The sequence below is a fragment of the Xiphias gladius genome, chromosome 14, assembly GCF_016859285.1.
Source record: "Xiphias gladius isolate SHS-SW01 ecotype Sanya breed wild chromosome 14, ASM1685928v1, whole genome shotgun sequence".
Taxonomy (NCBI): Eukaryota; Metazoa; Chordata; class Actinopteri; order Istiophoriformes; family Xiphiidae; genus Xiphias; species Xiphias gladius.
Genome location: NC_053413.1, coordinates 19,727,864 through 19,743,136, shown reverse-complemented (window position 1 = coordinate 19,743,136; position 15,273 = coordinate 19,727,864). Strand labels below are relative to the sequence as shown.

The window sequence follows — 15,273 nt, the reverse complement described above, 5'->3', positions numbered from 1 at the left end:
TCTTTAAAGCACTCAGGAAAAAACAAAAATGTGATCATCTACAATTAAATGTTAACTTACCAAAATTCATCTGCTGATGAAGATCATGTGATATGATGGAAAGTTCAAGAACAGCTACTAAAAAGCAATCATAAAAGGCAAAAAAACCAAAATCATTACATGTTCTTAGGGGCCAGATTTGGTCCATGGGCCACTATTTGCCTAACATTGCTGTACAACATCCTGCTTTGGAACTTTTCTGTTTCAGATGACCCAGGGTCCATCTTTAATCAGACATTTTAAGATTTTAAAATCCCCCGCGATGACCGGAAATATAAGAACTCCTGGGTGGAGTCTTCAGTGTCCCGGATGTCGCCGTTAACTACGTCATGTAAACAGGAAGTCAAGTGCTAGAGGCGGCTAGTTCAACTCGACAGAGGCTAACAACAACAACAACAACAACAACAAGTAAAAATGGTTTAACGATCTCAAAAATGCTGTGTTGGCTGTTAGAAACCATAACGCTCCGCTTGCTTGCTGTCCCTGCTTTTGTAACTATAGTTTGAAGGTTTGGAATGAGTTAGCCTCCTTTGAGGTCGATCGATAGTAACCTATTGCTAGGAAGCAAGGTAACTTAGCTAAAGGTTTTGTTGTTTCAGCTAATTCCTCCCAAGTCCTCTGCCCATTTAACTTAACGCGTCAGCAGTGTGTCTTATTGGTTAACAGACACGATGTTTAACAGCACACAGACAGTACAAACAGGAAAATAACGTTGGCTGTACGTTGTCGTTATGGGGGACAAGGAGCTGAGTCTTATGGACAAGAATATAACAAGGTAACTGATGATAACAAGGTAAAAATGATTAATGGGATAAATCTACACATACCTCTGTTGCATAAAATTATGATTCCTTTTTCTAATGTTTCTCAGTTTTTAGCTGTCTTCTTGTGAAACCAAGCAAATAGCAGCCCCAGAAATCACATCATTGGGGCCTCTAAAAAACACTTCAATTAAAGCAGTTTGAGATGGAAAAATCAATATATATCAGGATTATCATTTTGGTTTCGGGCCTTCAGGCAAAACAAGCACATTTTTTGGGAAATTGAATAGACTAAACAATAAACAGACTAACCAAAAAAATGTACAGTTTTATTGCTGGACAAAGTAATTGTTAGTTGCCACCCTACAAGGTTTTGGCAAAGGGTTTTGGGTACTAAGTGGTTAAACTTTTTTCTTTTATGGTGAATCCTCTTTTTCACCTTGTTGCCTTTTGTATAGTTTGCTGGATGTTCCCCTGAGTCCCACTGTAACATCACTCAGTCTGCACTGCAATCACATCCCGAGGATCGAGGGCCTGACCTCAGCTTGGCACCTGCGGCACTTAGACCTTTCCTCCAATTGCATTTCGAAGATTGAGGGTCTGAGTTCCCTCACTTCCCTGAGGACATTAAATTTATCCTGTAACTTAATCACCAAGATTGAAGGTGAGTATTTTTTAGTCGGACAATAAATGTTTCAGCATTGTGGGAATTCTACAAGTAATAATTCCTAATTACTGGCTCTTGTGTTTACTCTGATGTTGCCGTCGCTGCTTTATGAGCTGTAAAATCACTGAGTTGTTCATGTCCCCTCCCTGTACCCCAGGACTGAATGGCCTAGTGAACCTAACTAGATTAAACTTGTCCTACAATCAGCTAAATAACCTCACTGGTGAGTGAAATACTGACTGAACAGAGTTTTTCTTTTTCTGCATTCAGATTAAAACATTAACAAGTGACTGACATTTCAATGCTGTTGATTCCTGATGTTCCCATTAGGGTTGTTGTATCTCCATGGCGCGGAGTACAAGCTGAGGCACCTCAGTCTCCATAGCAACCACCTGGACCGCATTGATCAACTGCTGCAGTGCCTGCTGGGATTGCAAGGTTTAAGAGAAGTGTCTTTGAGCCAGGATGGCAGAGACAACCCTGTGTGTAGATCACCAGGTGGGGCATGAAAATGTTCTTTGGGAGTACAATTGTAACTAGTTTGATGATCGATATATTACCTGTAAATTTCTGCCCTTTACTAATATACTGTGTGGGAACATGACCTGATATGCAAAATAACAAGAACAAACACAACACGGTTCAATCAAAAGTGCGTAATAATTTAAAATTTCTGGTGCAGAGACTGTTAAGAATTTCAAGTTCACTGTTAAACTGTCATCTACCCTGTTTCCAAGACATGAATGTCACAAAGGCTTGAGTGATTCTTGATGGAATTGTGTGGGGTTATGTTTACATTAGAGCTGCAACGATTTGTTGATTAATCGATTAGTCAGTTGACAGAAAATCTGCAACTGTTTTGCTGATTGAAAAGTAAGCAAAAGTTTTTCAAATGACAAATTTGATGACATCTCCCTCTGAGTAAACTTAATGCAAGTCGCTTTTGACAAAAGCGTCTGCCAAAGGAATGTAATATAATGTTATACAACAGCCCCACACACACCCTACATTTATGAAGTTAATAATGGTCATTTTTTGTTGAAACTGTTTTAGAAACGTGTTGTTTCAACTTCATGGTCCTTTTGGAGGCTGTATATTTTGCTAATTTCTCCACCACATTTATATGTATGAAGGTAAACTATTATACCAACCACAAAAATAGGATTCAGTGCAGGACTGTTTTTGACCACATTAGTTTTAGCCGGTCATACCTAATAAACTGGCAACTTAGTGTATCAGGTGTTGGACTTTTAAAAAGTGTAATAACAGACATCAACAACATGTGCTAACTAGCAGATTTTTTTTCTTCTTCCTCTCTGTTTTTGATGAAGCATTCACTAATCCAGACGATAGATTAGTTTGACAGATTGTTAGATTTTGCAGAATAACTGACTCACAACCCTATCCTCTATTGTCCGTAATGAAAGCACAGTGAAAATCAGTGGTAGTCAAATTGACTGCCACTGATAGTAACGGCAGTGGTCTATTTATCGCTCTATGAATTGTAATTTCATCTCTCTTCAAGATTGGATTGACAGCAGTTACATTAATGTAAAAAATTTCTGCAGTTATGCTGTGCACCCATTATCCATATCTTCCTGTTCATGATTAATTCACTGCAGTAGTTGTTAAAAGCATCTCTTTAAATCAATGAGGGCATACTTAAAGTATTCTTATAACCCTTGCTGTCAATATGCGTAGATACACCTATATTAGCAGTGCTCAGTTCTCATTTAGTGAACTGCATCAACAGTGCATGAGGATTGCACACGCAGAAGAGAGGTTATTCATTTCTATATAGATTATTTGATTTAATGCAACGTAATCACCATAACACCTGATGGTTCAGTCACACAGCTCCAGTCTGGTCAGGTTTTTCAAATGTATGTGTGTGTCTGTCATGTTGCAGGTTACAGGGAGATTGTTATGCAGTCGTTGCCACAGATCTCCGTCCTGGATGGCCTGGACCGGCTGGGAAATCAGTCACATCCAGGTGTAGGCAGTCCCTGTGATATCCCTGGTCTGGAGGACTATGTGGACTTCCTGCTTTCGGATACAAGTCACAATGAAGCTGTAATTTTTTATACCATACTACAATTAATTTAGACAGTTGTATTTCTCATATAAACAATTTCAATATAACAATCATAATACAGTTAATTTTTTTCAGAATTTAACCTATATTCAACAAGGAAGATAAATTGTCTTTTTTGCAAGAAACACCTGGCCACACAGAAGAACACACGCAACTAATTTACAACATCCATATATAGCACAATGAAATAGCACATCAGAAGCATGAGAGAAGGAAGCTTGACTTTAAAATAGTTACATCCCTCACATCCCTCACACTTGTTTTCGACATTTCTATTTTTTCGAAAATTAATTCACACATACAGGGAAAAAAAGTGATTTTCCATTGCAGAGCCTGTCTTCTCACTTTCTTAAAGTTCTAAGAGAAAAAGGACAGTCTCATATTACTGAATGAATATAAAGTTTGGAAGATTTTTATCACTTTGGACCATCTTGCTGTGAGGCGACTGTGCCAGTCATTGAGCCACTGTGTCATCCTGTAGTGCAAGTAGCTGTTGTAAATGGCAAATTCGCAGTGGTCACAGAATTAATGGGATATAATATAATTTAGTGAATTTAGCCATAGTAGGTACCCTGATGTAAGACCCTGTTCTTAATCAAGTGAAAAAAATGCAATTTAAGTTTCCATTGCAGCTTAGAGGGGATGGCCCCTCACCACACCCCGCCTTGACGAGGTCCTGTCCCAGTTTCGTCAGCGCATCGCCTCTGAAGCAATCACAGAGCCAGCCGCACAACCAGATCGCCAGTGCTCCCAGCCAGTTTATTCCCCTGTGGCTGATCCAGCAGACCCCGTTAATGAACAACGCATCAGGAAACTGGAGCACCAGGTGTCCCAGCTCATTCAGCAGGTGTGTATTTAACACTGCTGAAAGTCAATGAGTCATTTATCAAGAAGCATTTTTGTGAGGTACACATTAGGTGAGCGCAGGTGAAGAGATAAAAACACTGTTAAGATATTTCTGAGTAGAAACCAATTGCATTTGGCCTGAATCTGTAGCTACGGGTCCTATTTTAAAAACATGTTACAAGTCACGGAAAATATCACCAATAACAGTATTTGTGCATTTTAACATTTAAGAGAGCAGTCATCTTAAAGATACAAATTGGGGCTTAATTTGTAGTACTTGTAGTACAGTAAGTACTTGTGGCTGTATCCCAACTTGTGTACCACGGTTATTATTTGTTTACCTCTAGACTGAAATCTTTATTTGTGAATTAGATTTACAAATGTGTTCCAGTTCATGTTGCTGCTGTGTCTATCAAATATACCCTATTTTTGATTTGTTCATTATTTAGTTTGCATTTATCTAAACATATAATCTGTCAGATTTTTATTTTATCCCTTCACAAGTTATCAGTATTTCTGCAATATTTACCCAGGCCCCTGCAGGTGATAAATCCAGTGTCTCTATTCAATCTGCGGCGACGTTACAAAAAGCCAAGAGGGACACAGACCGCACGTCAGAGAGTGAGTGTGACAGCGGGAAGGAGAACAGGAGGCGCACCAGGATCCCCAGACATCATAACAATATAACAAGGAGGACGACCAGCAAGGAGACCAAAGGCAGGAGGTCAGACAGGTGATTCCCTGACTGCATACCTCTGCACAAAACAGTGTTTCAGCTGTCAGGTTAACTACTCTGTAGTGAAAACAATTTGTTTTGGCCCCATGTTCCCATTTGTACTCCCTGATTTTGTTATAGAAGAAACTCAACTTTTTCAAAACATCTTAAGCACTATTGGACACTATAACAAAATCAGGAAATGTAACTTCTAGTAATGATAATCACATTCATACACTTGCCAAAGTTTTTTGACACAGAAATATTTCTGATGTAGTAATTGACAAAGCCTACATCCATAATAATCAAACACAATATGCGGAAATAGATATTTCCATTTTGTAAATCATGCATCAACTTAATATCATCAGGTATCTTTATGATAAAGGAAATCCCTTTACCCCTCAGCTGAAAGGGGGTGATACATTTTCTTCCTCGGAGTGATGTGGTAAACCATCCTTCTCTATGTTAGAAATTACAACTGTCATCTCACTCCCATGATTAACGACCATGCTACTGTGTTATACACCCTCATCCTACTTGATCAGCCACTGATGATGTGCTTAAGAATTTGTAATTTAACTTAAGTAAGCTCCAAACTGTCCTCATCAAAAGCAAGATGATTTTAAAATATTAGCTCCAAATTCAATTTAAAGTTGTCCAAACTTTACTTACCAATAAAAGTGAGAGAGTCATCTGGTTTGACCTTTATTGAACCAGACATTAACTGGAGGGCTGTTTATAATCAATTTTACAGCTGGTTTAATATCCGTGATTTGTTTTATGTGCAGTGATCAGGAAAATCATAAACAGAGGAGTCTAAAGTCTGCTGTGGGGCCCAGGAGGAAGCCTCGCGGCGCAGGGGGTGTAGACATGGCGGGGCCAATAAGGAATGGACCTTTGAGAGCTGCCAAGGCCTCAGGCGATGTGAAAACCAAGTCCACTGAGGAGGAGGAAACCTACAGGGTACAGGATGGATAGGTCACCTGTAGACTGAATGGCAGCTTCCGTTTTTATAGGATGATAGTAGTATGTAAAAGGTTATGTCCCCTTAAAACAGAGAAATAGACATCTGCTGTGTGTTTTTACCAACATCTCTGTAAAAGCTACTAATATCTGTCTTGCATTTTTATACTTACACAATAATATACACCCATAAGAATATACACCCCCTTGCATAAACCGACTGCAAAACAAAGACAACAACATCAACATTTTGCATTTGTGTTCTAGCCCTTTTTGAGATAACTCTGTCACTTACCTAAGAAACACTTAGTCATCACCCAGTCATCATTTGACATTAAGTTACAAAACAACATTACACAGTTTACTCATTAAAACTCTACATACATAGAAATTGCATATTTCCATCTAGGGCAGCAGCTAACAATTATTTTCATTATCGATTAATGTGATAATTTTTTTAATTAATCGAATCGTTTCATCAAAAATTGTCAAAGATTGCATTGTGCTGAAGATGATTTCCTCACACGTCTTGTTTTTGCAACAAAAAGTCCAAACCCCCCCCTAAATATTCAGTTTACAATCATGAAAGAGAAAGAAAAACAGCAAACATTATCTTTTGAGAAGCTGAAAATGCAAATATTTGGCTTTTTTTCAATATTTTTGCTTGAAAAATGACAAGAACAATTAATCAATTATCTAAATAGTTGCCATTTATTTTCCTATCAATCAGCTAATCATTTCAGCTGTATTTCACTTTAATAAACCAGCCACCATTTTTCTTATTTTATTTACTTCCAAACTTAACCCCGTCTTACAGTATCCCACCCATGCTCAAAAATGAAATTCTAGCACTTCGCTGATTAAGCATTACACTCAGGAGCTGAGAAAAGCTTTATTGGAAATCTTATTAAATTATATATATGTGAGCACAGAGAGTAGGAGAGAAGCAAACAGATAAAGGGCTGAAACCAGCTGACACTTGGCAGAATGCGAATACAATGTGACGATGTCAGGAATATGCAAATTAGCATACTACATCATCCAGACAAATTTAGCGAGTTTTCGAGCAGGCTTCAGCTATTTTTCCATTGAAAGTAGTCGTTTGCAGTCGTTCCACAACAGTTTTCAACTACATTCTCAATTTTGCACATTGACCATACACGGTCCAGCCATATACTAGGTTTTGACCAAGTCTTGTGTCATTTTCAGACTGGTAGTCTTCAGCCCCAACCAACGTTGCCTCAAGTGAAAAAAACTTGAGGCACTGAATTAGATTTTCTCCCTCTGGAGATACAAAAAATAGAGGGAGCTTAATGGTCAGTGTCATTTTTCAAGCAAAAACATAAAAAAAAAGCCATGTATTTGTATTGTATGTATTTCTTGTGTTTTTGTGTCTGCCTGCGGCTCAGACTATTGTGGAGGAGCGCGACCAGGAAAGAGAGAGACGTTGGAAGGCCGAGCAGGCTGTGAGGAAGCTAACAGAGGAGCTTAAGTGCCTGCAGACCAAGGTCAGCGAGGAAAAAGACCTTCAGAGCATGGCCCTGCACACCACAGACCGGTAAAGGGGAAAAACATCGATGCAGATGCATGCGCTATGCACACAAACTTCCACATGAATCACTGCAGCAGCTCCAAAGCAGATATTATGAAGAAATGGATAATTGACCTCGTCTCTGTGGATTTTAGTTGTCAACTGCATAATGGATTCTCATCCATTTCCACCCTCTTCAAATTTTGTATTGGCTCTCCTGAGACCATGGCCTGCTGCCTGTCTCATTCTTGAACAACGAGTATTCATCCCACCATTAAAATTCTTCACTATCGTTGTCCCACAGCCTCTTATGAAATCAAGCACACATATTAGCTCCATCAAACCAAAATCCCGTAGTTGTCTGTGATAATAAAGCTATTAAAAATAAAAAAGATCATTAATCTACACACCCATCCAGTTTTTGTACCATATTTAAATTACAGGGGGCTAGAACTATCTACAGTATAATTCAATGTTCATATCTCTATCCCTTCTTTCTGCACTGCATAGATGCAGCCAGGTGTAACTATTTTATGCACCGTCCTTATTTGTATCGTACCCTGCATAGATAAATCTGCATTATGTTTGTAATTAGAAGCCTGGTGACAAGCATACGTCAGCAGTACTACGTTAATCAATCTCAACTGTCACTTTCTAATGACACTGAACACAGCTGTTACTGTTGACTCCCTTGCTCATCAGGAGACAGATTACAGAGAAATGAATCATTATGGCACATTTAAAGAGGGAACTAATGTATATGAGGTGGCCCTAAAGTTTTCGTGTCTCTCAGTTGTACTGTGTGTCTCCCAGGCAAGTTTTTTTTCTCTTGTTTTTCTTTCCACCAGAATGACCTTGTGTATAATCAGTTTTTTCCTGTTTCCATTCCCACTATATTTCCCTTTTCTCTCCCTTGAGAGAAGATTTCGACTATGCTATAATGTCAGATATCTTCAATTTCACAGGCTATCACATTTTAACACTGGGAGATAAAACACAGAGGACAATCAAGGGCATCACAAAGTTGTTAGTAGTTGCCAATACCAATTTCCATATACAGTAAAAGGAGACATTTGTGGTATTACTCCTGCTTCTCTTGCACAGGCTTATCATGGTTTCTTCCCCTCCAGACTGAAAGAACTGTTGCTTAAGGAGCGATCAGGGCGCTCTGAACTGCAGACTCGTGTTGAGGAGCTGGAGGGGAGGTGTCAGTCCCTAAACCAGCAGCTTGAGCAGGCCCGCAGCAGTGAAGAACAATGCAAGACTACACTGCACCAACTGGAGGAAAGCATCTCCCATGGAGAGGCACTCAGGGATCGCCAGCAGGTGGAAGAGGTACAGTAGCTGGTTTAGTATACCCAAGAACTCTTGTATTGCTGTATGGATACAGATGGTGTACATTCAGTCAGGAGATTCTAGAAACCAGAGCAAGTTTGTTTAGACTCTTACAAATGTAAACACATCAGGGGCTGACCTTCCACAGATGAAGCGGCACCAAGAGCTGGAGAACAAGGCAGCAGCTCTGAAGAGGGAATTGGACATCCAGAGAGCCTTAGTACGCCAGCACAAAGACAAACTGCAGCAGCTGCATGAACTGCTCGTATCCAGGGAACAAGAGCACAGGTACATCTGGAGGATTTTATACCTACTGAAGGAAGAAGACTTTTTATGATATTTGTTGCTTAGTATCAACTCTGCCCCTCTATTTTCTTAAAAGACGTCTTATTATGAGTGACGGGGTCCTACACGGATGCAACATTTTCTGCCAAAATTAAAAAAAAAAAATTCTTAATTCGTATGATAGACTTTTATATTTGTGTTTTTAATCTGTTACTCTGTTCTCACTGGTTTGAAGTGGGTGGGGATCAGTGGGTAAAAGGAGATGTCACATATTTCTGTGCGCCATCAGAATTTAGCACCGTTTAAATCAATATCTGAAGATAGTTGTGGGGGATTGTTTGCTTTTGTTGTCTGCACTGACAATCATATCTAATCAAACCAAAGCCACAAAGTTCTGATTAGGCACATTAGCTGAGTTTAAAGTTTTAAAATTTAACTTGATTGTTGCATATGTGAACTATCACAGTTACTCATAAATATCCATTGTAATAGAAAAATACTTAAGTTTTGAAATCCAGTTTTTAGGGGCTTTGCAACTATAATTTAATATCAGCAAAATTTCTCTGGAACTTTGGGTCCAAAGTAAATATTGTGCAAACACATATCAATCTCATTATTTAAACTCTATTGAAACACTGTCCTACTATAACAAAATCCTATTAGAGTTAGAATTTAATGTAATTATCCACAAATTAATATGTGAAGAAAATCCTGTTTTTGTTAAAGCCCCAGAAGTATGTTAAACACGTACTTTGCTTGTTTGCGTTGTTTTACAGAAAACAGCTGGAGTTGCGGTTGCAACCTGGTGGGGCAGATTTCCGTGAGGCGGTGGCAAAAGAAGTTGCATCAGTGGAACAGAGACACGCTCACACAGAGGCAGAGCTGCAGGAGAAACTGGCAGACAGCAGGAAGCAGTACGCTGCTCTGGAGGACGAGTTCCGCATGGCACTAACCATCGAGGCCTCTCGCTTCTCTGAGGTCTGCTAATAATGAAGAACAGCCATACAGATGGCCTTTGATTTTACATTATACTTCTCTGTACAGTCCAACTGTTAAATGATTACAGTGTCCAGTAAAAAGTGAAATGATTGAACTGGAACTGACCCCAATCTTGATAGACTCAGTGGGGTTTTTTTTTCAGTCCGATGGTGAAAGCTGAGATTGAATTAGGAACATTTGACTCTGGACAAGTACTCTGTGATTGCCAAAGGAAGAAAGCTATTCAAAGGAGTAGATTTGAATTGATCTGTACTTTCTTGTTATGGTTACCAATTTCACTCAGCCTCTGCACAAATTGTAATCTTATTCTTGATTGCTGCTGCTCGCACAAATTTCTCCAAACTTTTGACCTATGAGAAAAATCTGAATAATATAAAGATTGCCAGCCAAACCTTCACTCATGGAAACCTTTACAAGATTACTTTCTGTAAATCTGTAATGCTGAAACCTTTTCTGTGAGACCTCAAAAGTGACACTGATTAATAAAAGTGTCAAGTCAGGTAATGCTTGGACCGAAAGTCCTTCACTCTGTTTAAGTCCTAGATTTCTCATTCACATTCAGTTACACTCTGCTTCTGTAGGTGAACGAGGCTTGTGACCAGTTAACTGCAGAGCTGATGGAGCTCAAGGTGACCCTCGCCAAGTCCCAGCAGAGAGAGAAGAAATCAGGCTCTCTGGTGCAGGAGCTCACAGCCATGGTCAAAGAACAGAAGAGCCGCATCTCTGAGCTCGTCAAAGCCAAGAGAGAGGCTGTCACAGATCTAAAGGTACAGCACCACAGGGAGATTTTTTTTTTTTTTCTCCAGCAGGTAATGTAAGAGCAAATGACCTGCTTCAGGTTTTGAAAAAAATCACATTATATAAGATGGAGTGGAAATGAGCAGTCCTGGGCATCAGTCATTTCCTTTTCAAAAACTGTTCAGCCTGTGCGTGTAGGAGACTGACTACTTCAAGACAATGTGAATACTGAATGTCCCAGCTCACTTTCCAATTGCCAGCCATGACAGATGGCTGTTGATCATTAATACTGTCTCTCTGTCTGTCCGTCTGCCAGAGCCGTCTGCATTCCTTGGAAGCAGAGGTGGAGCAGGACCGGCGTGTCGGACTGCAGCTCGAGCTGCTGAAGAAAGACAAGGCGCGACTGTTGTCTCAGCTCACTGCTCAGGAGTCGGTTATAGACGGCCTGAGGGCAGAGAGGCGGATCTGGGGCCAGGAGCTCGCTCAGCAAGGTGGGAGACGGCCAGGAGGGCACTTGTCCACTTTGAATCAGCTGTACAGTTAATGGCACAGCTTTTATGGACTGTAAGTGTCCATCGTATTCTGTTATGCACTGGCCTGTGAGTCATTCTTAACAATTGGAGATTATACTTAAGAGTCAATATGAAGGAGGGATTATCTGTTTGGCTTTATATTGTATTTACTGATGTTTTATTTTGTTTGTATCAAGTAAAGCCTGCCATCTAGTGGTTATTTGTTATACAGACACTCTTTCATATTTATTTACATGAAATACTAAAGCAGCTTTTAAAAGACATTAAAAAGGAAAATAAAGCAAAAAATAAAGAATAAAAATTAAGGAATAAAAGTTATAGTACAGTCTCACAAGTGCTATCATTACAGACATGATCTAATTCACAATTTTATTTGTATTTCTTTGCTAGGAGCATCTTTAGCTCAGGACCGTGGACGCCTGGAGGCCAGGATTGAGGTGCTGAGCACTGAGCTGGAGACGCAGAAGAAACAGAATGAGAGGGACAATGATGCCCTCAAAATCAAAGCCAAAATCATTGATGACCAGACAGAGACCATACGCAAACTCAAAGAGGTAGTACAGCAAAAAAACACACAAAAAAACCCCAAATCCTATCAGAGCCTGTCACCTCTTCAGATCTTCAAACTTTCATGTTTGTGCATTTAACCATGAGCATTGTATATGAGTTGGCGTATGTTTATGTGTATTTGTGCATATGTACAGTGGGGTCCAAAAGTCTGAGACCACTTTCCCAGTCGCTTCAATTGGAAAGTGGTCTCTTGAGATACACTGAGGCAGCTTCTTTTCCTCCCCCACCATGCTGCTTTCTAGGCCTTGCAGGAGCGTGATGATCAGATTCGCAGGCTGCGTGAGGAGGCAGTCCAGGCACAGAAGAGGTTCCAGCAGAAGCAGGCGGAGGAAACGGCCCAGCAGGCCGAGCTGAGAGAGCGACTGGAACATCTCAGCTTTCGCAAGGAAGAGCTGAAACAGCAGCTGGAGGACAAAGAGGCAGAGCTCGAGGAGGTCAAAAGAGTTTACAGGCAAGGGTCCCCTCACAAAAACACTATACTTAGCACAGAAAAGTTCTGCTCTATTGTGACATATGTGTGGAAGATGAATGGAGGCAAGGATAAAAAGTTAAAGGTGCATTATAATCAATGTAAAATTGTATTTTTAAAAAGCGATTTGAAAACACCCTACATAAAAATAAAATTTAATGTTGTAGAAATATTTTTAATTTAGGTGCCAACCTGACCCAAACCCTTATTATGTCCTAAGACTTCTGCTGATGATCAAACATTAATGTTGCAACTACTTTCCGAAACCCCATTCTGTTTTGTTGTCTCTCCTCTTTTAGTGGTTCCAGTAAGAAGTGGCAGGAGAAGGCAGAGCTGCTCGCTCGGTTGGAGAGCCAGGTGAAGCGCATGAAGGAGAACTTTGATTCCAAGGAACACTTGCTGCTGGAAGAAAGAGATAAAGCAACAGAAGCACACAAGTATGCTACAGTATCAGGGGAGAGAAAATCTCTCTTCAAGATTTCTCATCTGCTATTTCCTGGCCTCAAGCACTTCAAGCATTGCTATTGCACCACTGTTGGTCCGCTCTCATGGTCCAGACACGTCTGTGTCTCATGCACACCATTTGGCCACAAAATTAAGGATCATGCCTGCACAACCACAATATATCCAGGCTTTTTTTAAATTTTGTAGTGGTTGGAGGTTGTTGACGAATAATGGAGCTTTGAGGTGCTTATTCTGTAATGTGCACACATGTTTGTCCTATCATTTTCCACCCGTGAGGAACAGGTTAGGACAGCTCTGCAGCTTTCCTACGTCCTGGAGGAGAGGATAGTTATTTCCTTGGTCAAGAAAGCTAAAAAAATCTCTCCGAAACTCACAAGCTGTGAACCCACTCTGAAGATTCATAACTTTATTAAATCTCGTAATAATTGTGAAGCTTGCCGTCAAATTGGGATTTGGGGATATTAGTGATGTTGCCATTGAGACAAGAACAGGAGGGTGATGTAATTTTAAATAAAAGATAAGTTTACATTTATGCCAGTGCTTAATTTCTGGGGCCATCCACCCAAAAATGTATAAGTTTATTGTACTCAATGCAGTTTAGACACCCTCCAAGTGTCTCATTATATAATATTATGTCTTATATGTGGTTGTCTGTCCTCTAGAGCTGCAGTAGAGAAGTTACACTGTGTGGACGATGCTTTTCGTCGACAACTGGAGGCTGTCCAGGCTGCCCATCAAGCTGAGCTGCTACGACAGGCCAATGAAAAGCAGAAACAGATAGAACAAGCCAATCAGAGGGTAAAATATAGACACTTTTTTCACAGAAAGTGCCTGGTTTTCATCCAAGTTGTAGACAGAACAGCTTCTTTGTGCCTGTGTGTTCATATATGTATAAATATTTGATATGGTACAGTAATGTGATTTTCTAATGTTTTATCTGCTTTACAATGATCAAAAAGGGCAGTTTTTATAGTGGTTACCAGTGGTTACAGGTGATCATGCTGGAGGAGAGACAGCTACACAAACATTTCATGCAAAGTCTCTGCTTACTTCACTGTGGATTTATGATTCATTATGCATAATCAGAAAGATTTTGTCATTGAAAGGTTGACATTCTTGACAAAGCAGATCATTCTCATTCAGCAGTCCTTGAAATTATTAAGAGTCTCTGGATTTCAGAAAAAAAAAAAACATTATAAAAATGAATAAATGTGAGGAGGCAGGCCCAACCATTCAAGGATATCTGCAATTTCAAAATGGTTTTTGACAATACCATGAGTAAAACAGGCACCTGAAGTTTCGATCAGTCTTACCTCTAATTATGCCTTTTTTGAATTTGGTGACTTTATGAGCTTGAAAATCTTGTATTGAACAGTTTCAAAAAGCCGTGCGTGTTTGCTGCAGCTGAGGTTGTCTGCCTGTGTGTGTCCTCCTCAGGTATTTGAAGTGGAGGAGGAGATGCGTCAGCTCCTGGAGGAGACGGAAACTAACAAGAGAATCATGGAAGAGAAAATGAAACGTCTCACAAGTGTACTAAAAGACTTTTAACTCATGAAAAATGTCTTGTTTTGCAGCTACAGAAATGTATGAATTAAAACACTGGAGGATAGTTGATTTTTTTTTATACAATTACAATTTAATACTTATTTTTTTATGTTGATTTAATATATTTTAATATATCATGATTTATTTAATAAATTCTCTTTTGAGCATATTTTTGTTTTCTTTTTTTAGTGCCGATAAAGTTGTATTTACACATAGTCTTAATGAGAACACTGGTTTCTGTGTTGAAGTTTGGAAGTTTTCATGGTTGTTTCATTTATGCACACACTAAATTGTTTTGAACACAGAGAAAGGAAACATTTACCTCAGTTTAAGTATTTATTTATTCCAGAAGTGTATAAGATAAATCTACAAACAAAGAGGGGTCTTAATTCCGCAACAGCCAAATCAGCATAGACGAGAAAAAAATTGGTGGCATGACAGCATAGTAGACGATTTACATTGCAAGAGGTCTTTCACTACAAACTTATGATCAATTAATATAAATGTTTTATGAATTTTACAACAATATTACATTAATGTTGTAACAAATACATAATGGGGAAAAATGGCTTGGTATTTGACTGTTTTGCTTTGTGAATGTGCTTTCCTTGACCAGTTTTCAAAAATCACATTTCAATCATTCAAGTAAAAATTCTATTTGTTATCTTATATGATAATTCATTGATGAGGTTTACAACACAGCGCTATTCAAAA

General features: G+C 39.3%; 1 protein-coding gene across 2 annotated transcripts; it reads left to right on the top strand.

Moving 5' to 3' along the window:
* Positions 1-359: 359 nt before the first annotated feature.
* lrrcc1 (leucine rich repeat and coiled-coil centrosomal protein 1) lies at positions 360-15,046 on the top strand. Of its 2 annotated transcripts, XM_040144484.1 has the most exons (19): positions 360-814; positions 1,259-1,464; positions 1,625-1,690; positions 1,798-1,965; positions 3,377-3,540; positions 4,200-4,409; positions 4,942-5,141; positions 5,915-6,089; positions 7,499-7,647; positions 8,751-8,955; positions 9,104-9,243; positions 10,017-10,218; positions 10,821-11,006; positions 11,294-11,468; positions 11,901-12,064; positions 12,323-12,531; positions 12,849-12,986; positions 13,677-13,812; positions 14,452-15,043. In XM_040144484.1, the coding sequence occupies exons 1-19, from the start codon at positions 771-773 to the stop codon at positions 14,560-14,562; spliced, it is 3,048 nt and encodes a 1,015-aa protein (XP_040000418.1). In that variant the 5' UTR covers positions 360-770; the 3' UTR covers positions 14,563-15,043. The 2 variants fall into 2 exon arrangements, with proteins under 2 accessions (XP_040000418.1, XP_040000417.1); XM_040144483.1 differs by lacking the exons at positions 360-814; positions 1,259-1,464; positions 1,625-1,690; ... (1 more) ...; positions 3,377-3,540; positions 4,200-4,409 and having other exon boundaries at positions 5,031-5,132; positions 14,452-15,046.
* Positions 15,047-15,273: the final 227 nt, after the last annotated feature.